The sequence below is a fragment of the Prunus mume genome, linkage group LG6 (assembly GCF_029339155.1).
Source record: "Prunus mume cultivar Tortuosa linkage group LG6, ASM2933915v1, whole genome shotgun sequence".
NCBI lineage: Eukaryota > Viridiplantae > Streptophyta > Magnoliopsida > Rosales > Rosaceae > Prunus > Prunus mume.
The window spans coordinates 16,764,059-16,777,796 of record NC_142703.1 but is presented as its reverse complement, the minus strand read 5'-3'; the positions used below and the strand labels follow the sequence as shown (position 1 = coordinate 16,777,796).

General features: G+C 36.6%; 2 protein-coding genes across 2 annotated transcripts; one reads left to right on the top strand and one right to left on the bottom strand.

The window, feature by feature from the left end:
* Window positions 1-2,080: 2,080 nt before the first annotated feature.
* Window positions 2,081-5,507, bottom strand: LOC103335490 (clast3-like protein). Its single transcript, XM_008238502.3, has 7 exons — window positions 5,347-5,507; window positions 5,024-5,189; window positions 4,876-4,934; window positions 4,644-4,762; window positions 3,621-3,861; window positions 3,267-3,390; window positions 2,081-2,465 (listed from the first exon to the last, which is right to left on the bottom strand). The coding sequence occupies exons 1-7, from the start codon at window positions 5,404-5,406 to the stop codon at window positions 2,386-2,388; spliced, it is 849 nt and encodes a 282-aa protein (XP_008236724.1). The 5' UTR covers window positions 5,407-5,507; the 3' UTR covers window positions 2,081-2,385.
* An 850-nt stretch (window positions 5,508-6,357) lies between these two features.
* Window positions 6,358-9,137, top strand: LOC103335489 (protein ACCELERATED CELL DEATH 6-like). The gene is made up of 3 exons (XM_008238501.2): window positions 6,358-7,280; window positions 7,388-7,929; window positions 8,024-9,137. Exons 1-3 carry the CDS (start codon window positions 6,566-6,568, stop codon window positions 8,705-8,707), a joined length of 1,941 nt encoding a protein of 646 aa, XP_008236723.2. The 5' UTR covers window positions 6,358-6,565; the 3' UTR covers window positions 8,708-9,137.
* Window positions 9,138-13,738: the final 4,601 nt, after the last annotated feature.

Genomic DNA, 13,738 nt, shown 5'->3' with positions numbered 1-13,738 from the left:
AGAGCCTGTCAAGCTGATTTGATGTCCAAAGAAATTAAAATAAAAAGACTTTTTGCTTTTTGCTTTCGGAAATAAACAACAGTATTAGAGCTGAAAATTAATCGCTAGTAAGTTGACAATGGTTTTTTATTTATTTATTAATATATAAGAGATATTCTATTTTAATCTAGTTCAAAATAAAGGAGGGAGATTCAAACTCGATTACAAAAGTGGGGAGCACATCTGCTCTAGCCAACTTGATTAAGCCCATATATGTATAAGTTGACGATATTTGTTGCACGCAAACTATGAAGTATTATAAAGTTTTTCTGTTTCTCAAAAGTATAATGGGCGACTTTAAGTTTGAACGACTTTCCAATGTGGAAGTACGTTATGTGTATGGTATAATGAAAAATGTCAATCTAAATTTTACAACTCTCCGTATTAAGATGTATATGTTATTAATTAACATGGATGACTAAAGATGTATATGTTATTATAATTAAAAATAAGACTAACATGCATTAATTATAATACAAATTTATAAATAAACCCAATCCTAGACATGTATTTATAAAAAAACCCAAGTACTATTTAAACATAGAAACACACCCAAAATCAACCCCAAAGTCAACTTTTTGGGTGTGTTTATAAATAGGTTTTGAGTGTGTAATGATGGGTTTTGGGTGTGTTTATATGTTTAAATAGTGCTTGGGTTTTTTTATAATTTCAATCCTCATTTTGGGTGTTTTAGTTAAACTCCTTTACCCTATACGATTAAGATATATACGTTCTTCCTATTAAAAAAAGAAGAAGGATATATGTGTCAACAAAAGATTTGGTTTACCTCTACCTGTCTTTTCCTCTACACCGACTATAAAATAACAAAAAAGAATCAACTTGGCACATTTTATATCTGCATTGTGACAAACAAGTCAAATCTGGCGTAATTTAAAAAGGTCCATGTGAATCGTGATTTGTGAAAGTAAATGTGTATATAATGGCCAAATTACGAATTAAAAATTGTTACCTAACCTGATTAGGGCATGAAATTAGGAATTATATTATCACTTCACACTCATGAATCGTTCTATTGGACCCATTCTGATTGCATATCCCTTTGTTCATATTCATATGTCCGTCTATAAAATAAAATGATATCATGCCCAAAAAAAACATAGAAATCTCGTTTCGCAGATGTTTCGAACTTATTTTAGCGACAGAAAAATGTTTATGAGTAAAACTACTTCCTATGTAAGCACTCTCGAACAACCTTCTTAATTATTTTTCCTAGTTTTAATCAAAGCGGTAGACAATGGAGCCAAGAAAGGCATAACAAAATTTAAAGCATATGCATGAAATTAAAACCATGCCCTTAACTCCTGTGTTATTTCTCCCATTACTGCCTCAGGCCCACCCCGTTTCTTCTCGCTTTCCCATTACTTTTCCTTTCCTCTCTTCAGTTATGCCACTGATTTAACCATACCATATGCGCGCTTGATTCCATGGAGTATTGGTCTCTACTTCTTCAACGCACGGCATACTAAGAAGGGTAATGCCAAACCAAGATAAAGAGTGTTAGCGTCTATCACACACCACATACCGAGCAATGGATGATTATGGGACTCACTATAAAGGCCACATTGATCAGCACCTCAGAATGCGTTGGTCGATTGACGCTAGCACTCCTCCAACCTATATAGTTAATTTTTAAAACCACTTTATCCCATGATATGCAACAACTTGTGGAGCTATTGACGCTAGCACTTTCCAACCTATATTTATTTTATATAACCACTTTACCCCATGATGTACAACAGGTGACCCGTCTCAGTCAACGCATTTTACATTTTGACATATACGGAGTAGATTTAAGAAATGAACATCACATGCTAAAGTCGCTGGCAGAGTAAATAATTCTACTAAAAATAAGGGTAGGAAGAGTATCATTGTAGAGAACTCTCCACTCCCTCCATCAACCAACCAAACAATCAAAGCCTATCATTATGAATTGCTCACTAAGAGCTTTTGGTTTTAGGTGCAACTACTGTAGCCTTTCAAAATCATAACATAACGGTAAACGTGACAGATAATCACTCTGTTTTGTAAAAGCAAAGTCATCGCCTGCTGTTTAGCCTGCTTAATAAATAATCTACCAAGAAAAGAATTAAGCGTATTCAAATCAAGAAGTTGACGTAATCGTCAACGACACAACGCAGAGCTGGAAATAATGAGGGAACCATAGCTGGATAGAACATTTTTTGTATTTTCATATGAGTCTGAAGAATGTACATATTAAACTTCACGACCCAATAAGTTATATTGATACATTTTCTCTTGTTACTAACAAAACTTCTGAAGGAACTCCATCCTTGCAGATCTTACCTCAGCTGGGAGGAATCCTGTCTAAAAGAGAGACATGTCTGCCGGTGGTCCATACAGAGTCTTCCAAGACAATGGAGTAACCCATTTATCATTGCTGTCGCCTGCACAAACCATTAGTAAAGATGAGTATACCACTAACATCATGAAACTCAGGCTTCTAGGAACAAAAATAGATCCAATGGAAAATATATATATATATATATATATTTGGGGTAGGAAAGGGGAAAATCAAGGATCTTTTTTATATATTGGCTAAAGTTTATAATAGCCTGAATGCTCCTAATAAAATGTTAAGCTATAAAATCGATAATTAAGAATGTGAACTCAGAATAATAACTGACGACATAATGGAAGACGATTTAGGTAGCTGTGGTCAGGCAAGGCAATTGCATCCTTGCCAAACCCTGCCTCAGGAATTAATTTTAGCTCATCACCATCCTACATCCGATTTACAGTAGGGTAAATCACCCCATTCAGGATGGGCTAGGACTTGGGCTGAAATCATGCCCTTGGGTAACCATTCTTCTAGGACAAGCTAATGAATAATAAAATCTGACCAGTGCAGAGAATGATTTATAAAATATTGAGAATAAAAAATCTATATATTGACAAAATCTCAACTTCCTGTCAGCACTCTGAATGTTGATGTGCACATGCTATGAAACATAGATGTGCCAGCACACAAAAAGACACAATATCTATTTCTAAAGCATTACCGACCATGAAATCAAGACTTAAAATGAAGCTATTAAGATTAAGAAAGTATTAAGATTAACACACATGCTAATCAAAGAGAACAGGCAAAACAAAAAATAAAGCTTATGGGAATGACAAGCCTTCCTCTCAAACAAAATACATTAAATAGTGAAATAGTTATAGCTATTCATTGAAGAGAAACTAACCCTGGAAATTACTGGGACTCAAGTCCAGAAGTTTGCATGCTGCCTCAGCCAAATGGAAAGCATCAGGTATGTTGTCCCCTTCTGAGCAGTAGCAAAATAAGCAAGTGACCTTCAATCCTTTGGCCTGATTCAATAAGAGAAATCATAGGATAAATAAAATAGAAAATTTCCTCTTAATTCATGGTTTACACATTTGGGCAAGAGAGATTGAAACGGAAATGATTGCAACCAGTTGGCATGAACACATTTATTGCAAAACATAAATAGGGTGTTCGCCAAGGGGAACCCCCCATGTTTGGGAACAACTGTCCATGTCCACTTATTGCAGACTTGGGTATGCATTGCAAAGAATACCTTGAGACAAGAAAAGAGTGCGGCAAAAGGCAAGCTCGGGTAGTAATATTCTTCTTCTTCTAGTTCACCTTCAAAGGGCAAGATGCTCTCTGGTATGGCATTGCCTTCAGCTAATGTGCTGAGATACTTCCAAGCCTTCTGAGTGGGTTTATATTCCTGCAGTTTTTTCCACCCAAGCTGTTCGCAGTAATCATCTGTTCCATCTGAATTGGTGCTAGACAGGTAAAGCGTCTGCAAACCACTGGTATGTCGCCAAAAGATAAATCAGCATTTCAAAAAAGCACATAAAACAACAGGCCATCCAGCTCCCCAACCACATCATTGTACGAACAATAGAGTTCAAAAGCATATGATTATCTTTTATGACTAGTTATGCATGTTTGAAGAATGGAGATGTTTAGTTTCCACATCGGTTCCAAGTTCTTGGTACAATTCCTGAAGTACACTAGAAAGTTTATTCTCAAATGAAGCTTTAACTGAAGAAGGCATAATATTTTTATGGTATCATTACCAAACTGTACGAAGTAAAAGCAAACATAAGATGCAAAAATACGCCAAACTAAGAAGCTGCAGCCAAGCAGGAAATGCCAGAATTCTAGGGGAATACAACAGTTAGATCCAAGAGGACAATGATTGTGCAATTGTTGCACAGAGAGAGTAAAGTAGTTTTAGTTCAAAACGAATTACAAGATGTTCGTAGTTTAACAATCTTAAGAGATATTTCAATATTTGTCATTCCCTTCCTCTGGAATATTTAGATTTACCAAAATCAAGTACTTCGCTTATTAGGTTGAGAGTTTGACCTAAATATTTTTCATCCAATCAGCTACATTCCTATATAAACGCACTTCCCTAGTTGATGCATTCGAAGTATTAAGGCATTTTTTTAAACTAGGCGCATGAAATGCTTACTTGCCAGGGCACTGGTCTGAGCTGACTGAATAACTTACTCACAGCCATTAAACGAAAAAACTTCAAAAAATCTAAAGAGCTAACAGAAAACGAGAACCTTTCTCATTATACCTTGACATATCAACTCTCTGCCACCTCCCAAAATCTAAGCTTGAGAGCACGACAACATGCTTCTTCCCACTAGCAGCAACATAATCAGCCAAGTTTTTAGCAAATTCAATCATCCTTCCCTGTTTAGAATTACCATTTTTTAAACCTTTAAGATTCAAAAGCAGAGCACTACAACAAGAAAGATGAAAGGACCAAAACAATCCCAAATGTGTAGCAAAAGGTTCAAGCGTACCTTAACAACAGGAGACCTTTGTTGGATTAAAGTCATTGCATTAGCAGACGAATCATAAGCTGCAAACACAAATATGAATTCATTTAAAAAACAGATTTTTTTTATATAAAAAAAGCTAAATAAGAAAGAGAAGTAAGAGAGTGAGGACCTTCAAGAGGGAGAGCAAGCTCGCCATTTGGAACAGGCCCATATGCGTCGTTGCCAACGCATGGAAGCACATAGGGAGTATCCAAATACCCAATTCTCTCAGCTCTCGTTGACGCAACTAAGAGGTCCACTGCAAGCTGCCCCACATTTCCAATTGACAAAGCCGGCTGCATTCCATAAAGATTCAAATTTTCAAATTTTCCTAGACTTTCTAAGCAACCAAACAGAGCTCAAACGTCCGGGACAAAAAAAAAAATAACTCGTAGCTAAACATCAATTAAAAAATTAGAAAGAACAGCCACTGCCCTAGAAAATTGAACTGACCAGGATCAGAGTGGAAGAGTCGCCGTTGACGTGTTTGCCTTTTTCAGGAGCGAATTCCATTGCCGAGCAAAGCAGGAAATTGCTGAAATGTATGATCGGTGAGCCGGTGACTCTGAATGTGAGGGAGGTTGTTCAAGCTGAAGAAGAGAAGAAGGAAACTTTTTGGGGAAGAAAATATATGTGGGCCAATTCTGGGCTCCATTAGTCCTAGTTTTGGGGCCTTGGCTACATTGGGCCAACTAAAAGTCTAACACCACATAATGATCGAAACAAAAAACAAAATTATTGTAATGCGAGAAAAGCTTCATGATAATTATTTCTGAAAGAAGGTTGTGTACAAGAATTTTTCTTTACAGGGGTGTTATGGGATTCTAATTAATTGAGTTTTCTTAGGGTCTATTTGGTTCGCGGAATGTTTCTTTGGGTATAGAGAAAATGGGACTCATTCATTTGACAAGTAGTTGTTTATTAAAGCATATAAGTTTTGTATTGAAAATGACAAAAATGTATCAATAGCGTGTTGATATGTTTTATTAGTGACATGTTATCGGTACATATTGATAGCCCGTCCTTTACGTTCTTTAGAGAGAAACCCTTGCAAGACTTACCCAACCTTCATCATAAGATCTCTTCTTCTACAGAAACGCCACATTTTAAATTTCCCGTATTGTAGTTTAGGTGATTGAATTGTACACACAATTTGGTTTCTAGTTGTTTTTAGTTTACAATATGTCCAACACATATTATTGTTGACTCTTGAAGCTGCATCTTCTTCTATTTGTCCCTACGAAACCAATTTTTATCAGGACCCATAGTTGAGTTTAATAAAAACGAAATAACAGGACTCTTTTAAACTTGTTCATGGGTTGAAGGCCAAGACAAAAGAACAGGCACATGTCTTCTTTTTTTTCGTATCTGATCAACCAGAGAGAGAGAATCTGGCACGTGCAAAACACCACGAGGCGGAAACAAAGTGGGCACAAACGTTTTGGGTAAAGCAGAATTGGACTCAATTATTGGATGAGAATCCCTGACTTTTTCATGGTTGAACTCCCCAATTCTTATTATATTGTTCATAGAAAAAACAGAGTCTTCTTCTTCATCAGTAGTAGTAGGTTGCAGGCCCTTGTTTCCACTTTGTTCTCCCATCTTCCTCCTTAGCTTGTAATTTTCCTCCCTTGGGTTTTAGTTTTAGATTCACACAATTAATTGGTAAACAATGGCTGCTTCAAGTTCAACAGAAGATATTGAAATGGCGGTGGCTATGGAGGAGATTGCTCGTGAGCACGACGCAGGGGATATCGAGTCTGCTAAGCACTCTGAGAACTGGAACTACACGAACGAGGATGAAATTAGTATTGACAAATGCATGGACCCTGAAATATACAGCTACACAACCTCTAAAGAAGAACTGCAGATGGAATTGCTCCAAGTAAGCCCCCTTGGCAACACCCTGGTTCACTTCGCCGCGAGTGTAGGCGACGCTGCCCGTGTTGAACGGCTGCGCTACCTGTCACCGGAGCTCATCCTAACGAAAAACAACGATGGAAACCTCCCGCTGCACTTAGCAGCATCCGTAGGGGACCGGTCCACAGTCCTTTCTCTTGTAGAATTTCCTGAAACTGATATGCTGAGGGAAAAGAATAACAGAGGGAACACGGCGCTGCACGTGGCCATGGAAAATGGGCACCTAGAGGTGGCTAAGTTGTTGATTGAAAAAGATGGATCGATGTGGTATTCTCCAAATATGCACAACAAGACTCCCATTTCCATGGCTGCTGAAGCTGGAAATCATGAGCTCGTTAATTTAATGCTCTACCGCTATCAAGATCAGCCGATAGGCACTGAACCAGATGGTTCCAGCTACTATCTTTTTAAGAACCGGTGGGAAGGGAACTCGGTTCTTCGAGCTGCCATCTTAGGAAGGAATAAGGGTACATAATTTCTTTCTGCCACTAAATTTTAAGCATCATTTTTGGTTGACATTTTAATCAAATACAATCTTTTTGGTTGCCATTATATTTTTTGTAAATTCTTATAGGTGTCTTTGATGCAATACTTTTGGACACTGATCCGTCTTTGATCGACTCATTGGATGAAGAGGGGATGACTGCTCATACACTTGCAGCACATATAGGTGACACTGAAGCCGCACGCAAGTTGTTAAGCTTGTGTCCTGATGGCCCATACAAGCAGGACAAAAACGGCTTCACACCAGCACATTTGGCCTCCAGAAAAGGCCACATCAGGATTGTCGAAATGTATCTCAATCGCTGCCCACGATCGAGGTACTTGCTCGATGGTAACAAATGGAACATTCTACATGTGGCAGTCTGGCATCGAAGAGACAACATGGTAAAATTTTTGCTCAAAAGGCGAGAGCTTGAAGGGCTTATCAATCAGAAAGATCGCTTTGGAAACACACCTCTGCATTTAGCAGTTCGGCAAGGGTATCCAAAGAGTGTCAGCATTTTGGCATCGGATAAGAGGGTTAACTTAAGCATTAGGAACCATGAACGCCATACGGCAATGGACATTGCACGAATGTCGTTGATGGGTGAAAAGATCTTGTTTCTTCGAAGGGTACTTAATTTTCTCAACATATTTTATTGCCTTCACATTTCAACTCTCCTTACAAAGGAGCGGATCATTAACTGCAATTTTTCTCTCCTCGCAGCCTCTAACAGTTATGGCCTTGACACTAGCTAATGCTTCACGATCTCAAGAGAGGATTATTGCCAAAGTAAAGCCGGCGAGAGTTAATTATTTTAAGAACACTAAGAAAGATGGAGAATTTCATTCTGGGGCCACTGAAGATGCTGACAGCCACAGACAGACTGTCAACAATCTCTTGTTGGTGTCGACACTTGTTGCCACGGTAACCTTTGCTGCTGGCTTCACAGTGCCGGGTGGATATAAGAACTCTGGACGTGATGAAGGCAGGGCAACTTTGGTTACAGATTGGCCATTCAAAACATTTCTGATATGCAACACCATAGCAATGTATAGCTCAATCACTGGTGCAATTTCCCTTCTTTGGGCACAAACAGGTGATATGAGTTATGCTTCTGCAAGATTTGGATTGCCAATATTAGGGGTAGCTCTCTCAATGATGTTCATGGCGTTCATGGCTGGTGTTGCACTAGTAACAAGTAACCTTATTTGGCTTTCGATCTTCGTTGCCATTACGGGTTCAATCTTTCTCGTCATCATATCAGCTCTGCTTGTTCCACTAATAGTCCCAATTTCTTCCAAGAATCGCATTACACGGTTCATCTTGTACTGTATCTTCCGTTTGTTGTTGAGCGTAACTAGATATGATGATGATGATGACGATGACGGGGTTCACATTGTTTGTTGACATGGGGAGAAGAATAGCTTTTGGATTCTCAAACATTCTCAATCAAAGCTATGATGAGTTATGTTCAAGATGGCGTGCTACAGGCCGCCTCTACTTTCTTGCCTCTTCCTCCCATTCTATATTTATTTCAAGACTTCTCTTCATATGTTCTCCTAGTTCCACAGCCTCTCTGTTGCTAGAAATTTATCTCCTATGCCGCCATTAGAAATACTCCTTAAAAACATTAGAAGTTAACATAGAAGTTAAACATATCCTTTGTACTAGGATACTGTTAATTACTGCAATAAGTTCAAATATCTTCTACTGCTCTTACAAAATAGAGCAATTTGTGTAATAGAATTAGAGAGAGAATACATGTCTCTCCTCCCATATTGAATATTAAGGGAAGTCTAGTGGTGCCAAAACCACCCTCTGCATCCCCTGTTTTTTTGCTCTGTCTTTCTTTCTTTTGCATTTCATTGTTGAGCTCGCTAGATTTGAGCAGCTAAGCTCACATCTAGATTAATTCTTTGTTTACTGGCATAATGAAATTTCAGCTTGGAGATCTAGAATGTTTGAAACATCACAAATTTTAGGGTTTGGGCATGAAGATTTGTTGATCCACCAAATATTTTGGCCTTCCAGAAAGAGATTATTTTGCTCGTTCCCCTTACCCAGAAAAAAATATCCCCAACCATCTTTCTAGCATCTGCTGCATACCTACAAGTATCATCCTGGTATCTGTTTCTTCAACAAATACGGTTCACCATCCATCTGATGGATAAACTATTCATGAGTAAGGCAAATCAAGATACATTCCTAGCAAACAATTCAGCCCCTTCAAACTCCAAACCGCAGACAATGTCATGTAACAGTACCAAAATTTTCAAAGTGAAACCTTCAAAGATACGTTCCAAGAGCCGCCATATACATATAAAATAAGTGCATAAAACCCATGATATATCTATAACATGTGACATGTCAATACGTTTTACTATTAACATGCTGTTGTCGACACATTGACATCTTGAAACTATGTCAAGTTGCTCGGATTACTAAGGCCATTGCATGGAAACCATCAAAAAGAGGATTATTAGCTGGAATTATCAAGCCATCAACGCTTCTCATAAGATCCCTTCTATATACTTCATCATTTGTTTCTACTTCTTTTTGGTTTACGATCTGTCCAACTTAAAGTCCATGGACACATACTAACATTGACTCTTGAAGCTGTATCCTCCTCTATTTTTCCCTAAAAATGTCGTTTCCATCTTCGATTGCCTTTTTCCGACGACAACATTAATTTGGCTTCGACATTTTTGGACTGGTTTGCCTTAAGTCATCATGCCATGCTTTGTAACACCACTTAAGCACAATCCCAAACAAATGGTGGCGCGCATGCCATGTATCCCAAAAAAGTCATGAAAGTTCAAAATCCTTTTCTGAATTTAGCAAGAGGTGATATGAACAATAAGAAACCATTACAACATGTTAATATGAACAATAAAATAGAAGAATTTCAAGAAATCAACTCTTAAAATAAACTCGCAAGGAAAATTTTTGGTTGATACTCAGATTCCGAATAATAATTTTCGGTTGATACTCAGATTCCGAATAATATTTTTTTACGTCAATATTAGCCAAGCTTACGAAACTTCGAAATGGGTTAAAATTCAAAAGTACATTTTTGTGGCCTATATTTTCTTCTCAGGTAGGACGACTCATGATCTACGTACACCAATTATTTGTATGTATCAACCAATTGTATAGGTCGACAAAGACAACACTACTAGTTTTGGCAGTGACAGCTTGTTAGACTTTGGAGCCCAGGAATTAATTGTCATAAACCTGTCCATTAATGTTAAGATTAATCAACAAGCCCTACACTATTTATTTTCTTCAGATATGTTGCGAGAAGATAGAAGACTTTGATTTCTGACCTTTAGTTTAGACTTGGTTTAGGTGTGATGTGAAATGCAACATGCGTGCCTACCTACTTGACCAAGAAAGCAAGACCTATTTTCTATGTGTAGTTATCTCTAAGCAATTGAATTTCCTTGGAGTAGCTAAGGTGACATGATCATCGAGGTTTAGGGGGATTTTATGCCCGTACATGAGTTTTATAACTGTAGCAGACTTCATCTCTTTTAGTCATCAATGCACTTTTCTAGTATTGTATTGTTTGTAGAAACAGTCATCATCAATTCTTGCCCAGCTGGTTCTACACCTTGGTTTTTAATTATGTTTCTTATGTAACACTACTAGTGCAGATTTATAATATTTCATTCCGTAAAAACCGAGGCGACAAGTTGATCTGTTCATCGTTTTACAAACGTGTTTGATGATTTGGAGACAGCCCCAAATTAATAAATAAGTTTAAATTCAGGTTTGGTTTTGTAAGGAACTCACTTTCACAACTATTTGTATATAAAATAGTTATGGAAGATCTTCCTGAATTCCGCAAATTACTCTGACTTGACTTCCATGGCTAATTTAATCGTACGTGTAGTTTACAAGACAAATATAAAAAAGAAAGGGTATATAAAGTATATATAAAGCTTGGATGAAAAACATATCTGTAGCTTAATAAGAAACAACAATCATCTATTTAACTTTAATTTAAACGTGTCTTACTTTCATTCCACAACTTCACACGCACTTGAGACAAGTGTCAATGACTATGCCAAGAATCTCCTCCCACGTTTTGGAATGATTTGATTGCTATATGACCCCTTTTAAATAGAATTTAGAATAACAATTCAAACAACCATGATCATAGAAGTTCAAAACCCTTTTTTTAATTTGACAATATTTGTTTTTTTTTTCTTCTTTTTTGTCATAATTAAGTATGATAAAAGCGAGAGAAAAACTTTACCTACATATGGAATTGCTACTGTAACGATATTCTAAATCAATCATGTATTATCATATATTTTAATTTTTTCACATGATAATGCTTAATTGACTTAAGATATCAAACATGACGTTGCATGGAAGTTCTTCTTTTTGCCCAAAAAAGTACTTGTTCAATTATTTTCTTGTTAGTCTATGTCTGGCTTAGTGACAATCGTGGGACTCTGCAGAGTCCAAATCAGACAAGTGTAGAGCACTAATGAAACTAATAATTGAGTTGGTAAGGTTTAGGAGACGCCTTGTCTCCTCTAACATTCAGTGACTATTCCAGAACGGACACTAGATCGGCTATGGTCCACTTATACTGCAAGGAGAGAGCCAATTGTACAGCGCAGCAGCATACGTCTACCATTTGCAGGTCTTGTGTTCTACTGTGTTCTGAAAATTCTAAACACTGATATCAAGAAGGTATTGCATGTAGGACTATTCTTCATGGAATCCAATAATTCCAACGGTCCATTTTCCTTCCCGTTTTGAAGTTTATCTTTAAGAAAAATTTATAGTATATAGAAAGTAACGTAATCGAAAGTAATGTTATCTTGCTAAAGTAAATCTGAACCACATTTTCAATTAAGATTTGACTTAATCAATGATTCATATTCACCGAAATAGTCTGACAAGAACATATTTGTCTTTCAACGATCTGAATTGTTGATTTTCCAAATCTTCGTTAAAATATCATCTTTGAAAACATTAAAATAACAAATTGTGATAAAATAAATAGAAGAACATACTGCTTTCAAAGAAACACTAAAATGACAATTATTTAATCAAATGGTTAAATGTTATTTGATTCCGATGATGTTTTACACCTATAATCCATGAATTAAAACTTGAAAAATAAACGTTTAAATCATTAAACAATGCGAACAAAAAAGTTCATTAAATAAACTTATTTGAGAAATATCCGTCAATTGAACAGGCACCCCTCAAACTCATCCTTCATTTGAAGGAAACTTTGAAATGGTGGCCTAAATTCGACCACTTCATCCCTGTGTCGGCCTATATTTTCTTGTCTGGTGCGACTTATCTTTGCATATACTGACATTTTGAATATACTGGTCTGGCAGTGACAACTTGTGAGCATTAATTTTCATAAACCCTGTCCATAAGATTGATCAGCATACAGGCCCTACATGTATTGCCAGATGACTTGATTTTTAACCTCTACGTTAGCTGTGATGTGAAATGCAAGTTTTCAACATGTCCCTATACTTTTTTGGTTTTCTTTGTAGTTACCTAAGTAATTGAAAGATACCTTCCCATAGAAAAGGGGAAGCTTCCTTCTGACAGGTCCTCTTGGGATAACAATAATATTATGTCACATTGAAGTATTATCAGTCGTGTCATAGTGTTATTGGTTAGGAATAGTAAAATCGTGATACCCTTGATTCATGGAAGTTTTTGTTCCTTTATAGTTTCTCGTTTGAAAAAAGAAAAGTGAACAACAAAATATTCGGGGAAGACAAATAGATGCTATTCTTGGCTCAATTACAAATGAAAAATAATTGTAATGCAGTCACATTTGAAACCAAAAATTAGTAGGAAGAGGCTACTTGATTTATACTTTTCATTTTGTTTGCCTTATATATGGAAAACTAAATTCCAGTAGCAAAATATGTGGGGCATTGACATATGCATCCAATCTGAGCTAACATTACTTTTCAAGCAATCAATTTGTAGCGATGGCTACTTTTCGGAGTTTCAAGTCGTCCACTGCATCAAGAGAAATTGAGAGAGAAGATTTGGATTTGACATCAAAACTAAACATGTTCAGAAAAATATTAGATTGTACGTATTTCAAATCCATTCAAAATGTATAGTCATTTGAAATTCATTTTTCATTCTTATCCAAATTTTGGAGTACATGAATTGAAATAAAAAATTTAACCTTATAATGTCGTCAAAGTCCCTAGATTTAAAATTCTTCATCTAAATGAATCTAAATCATATCAATTATTCACTCATATTATACTAAATGTATTTACTTATTAATATTTTATCTTAATGGTGCTTGCTATAATAAGATTAGAAATTTTCACATGAGGGTTTTTCAATGTCACGCTCCAAAATATAGGCATAGCGTACGTAAGGCTATACTTGATTATAATAGAAGCGATTAGGGGGGGCAAGTTTAAA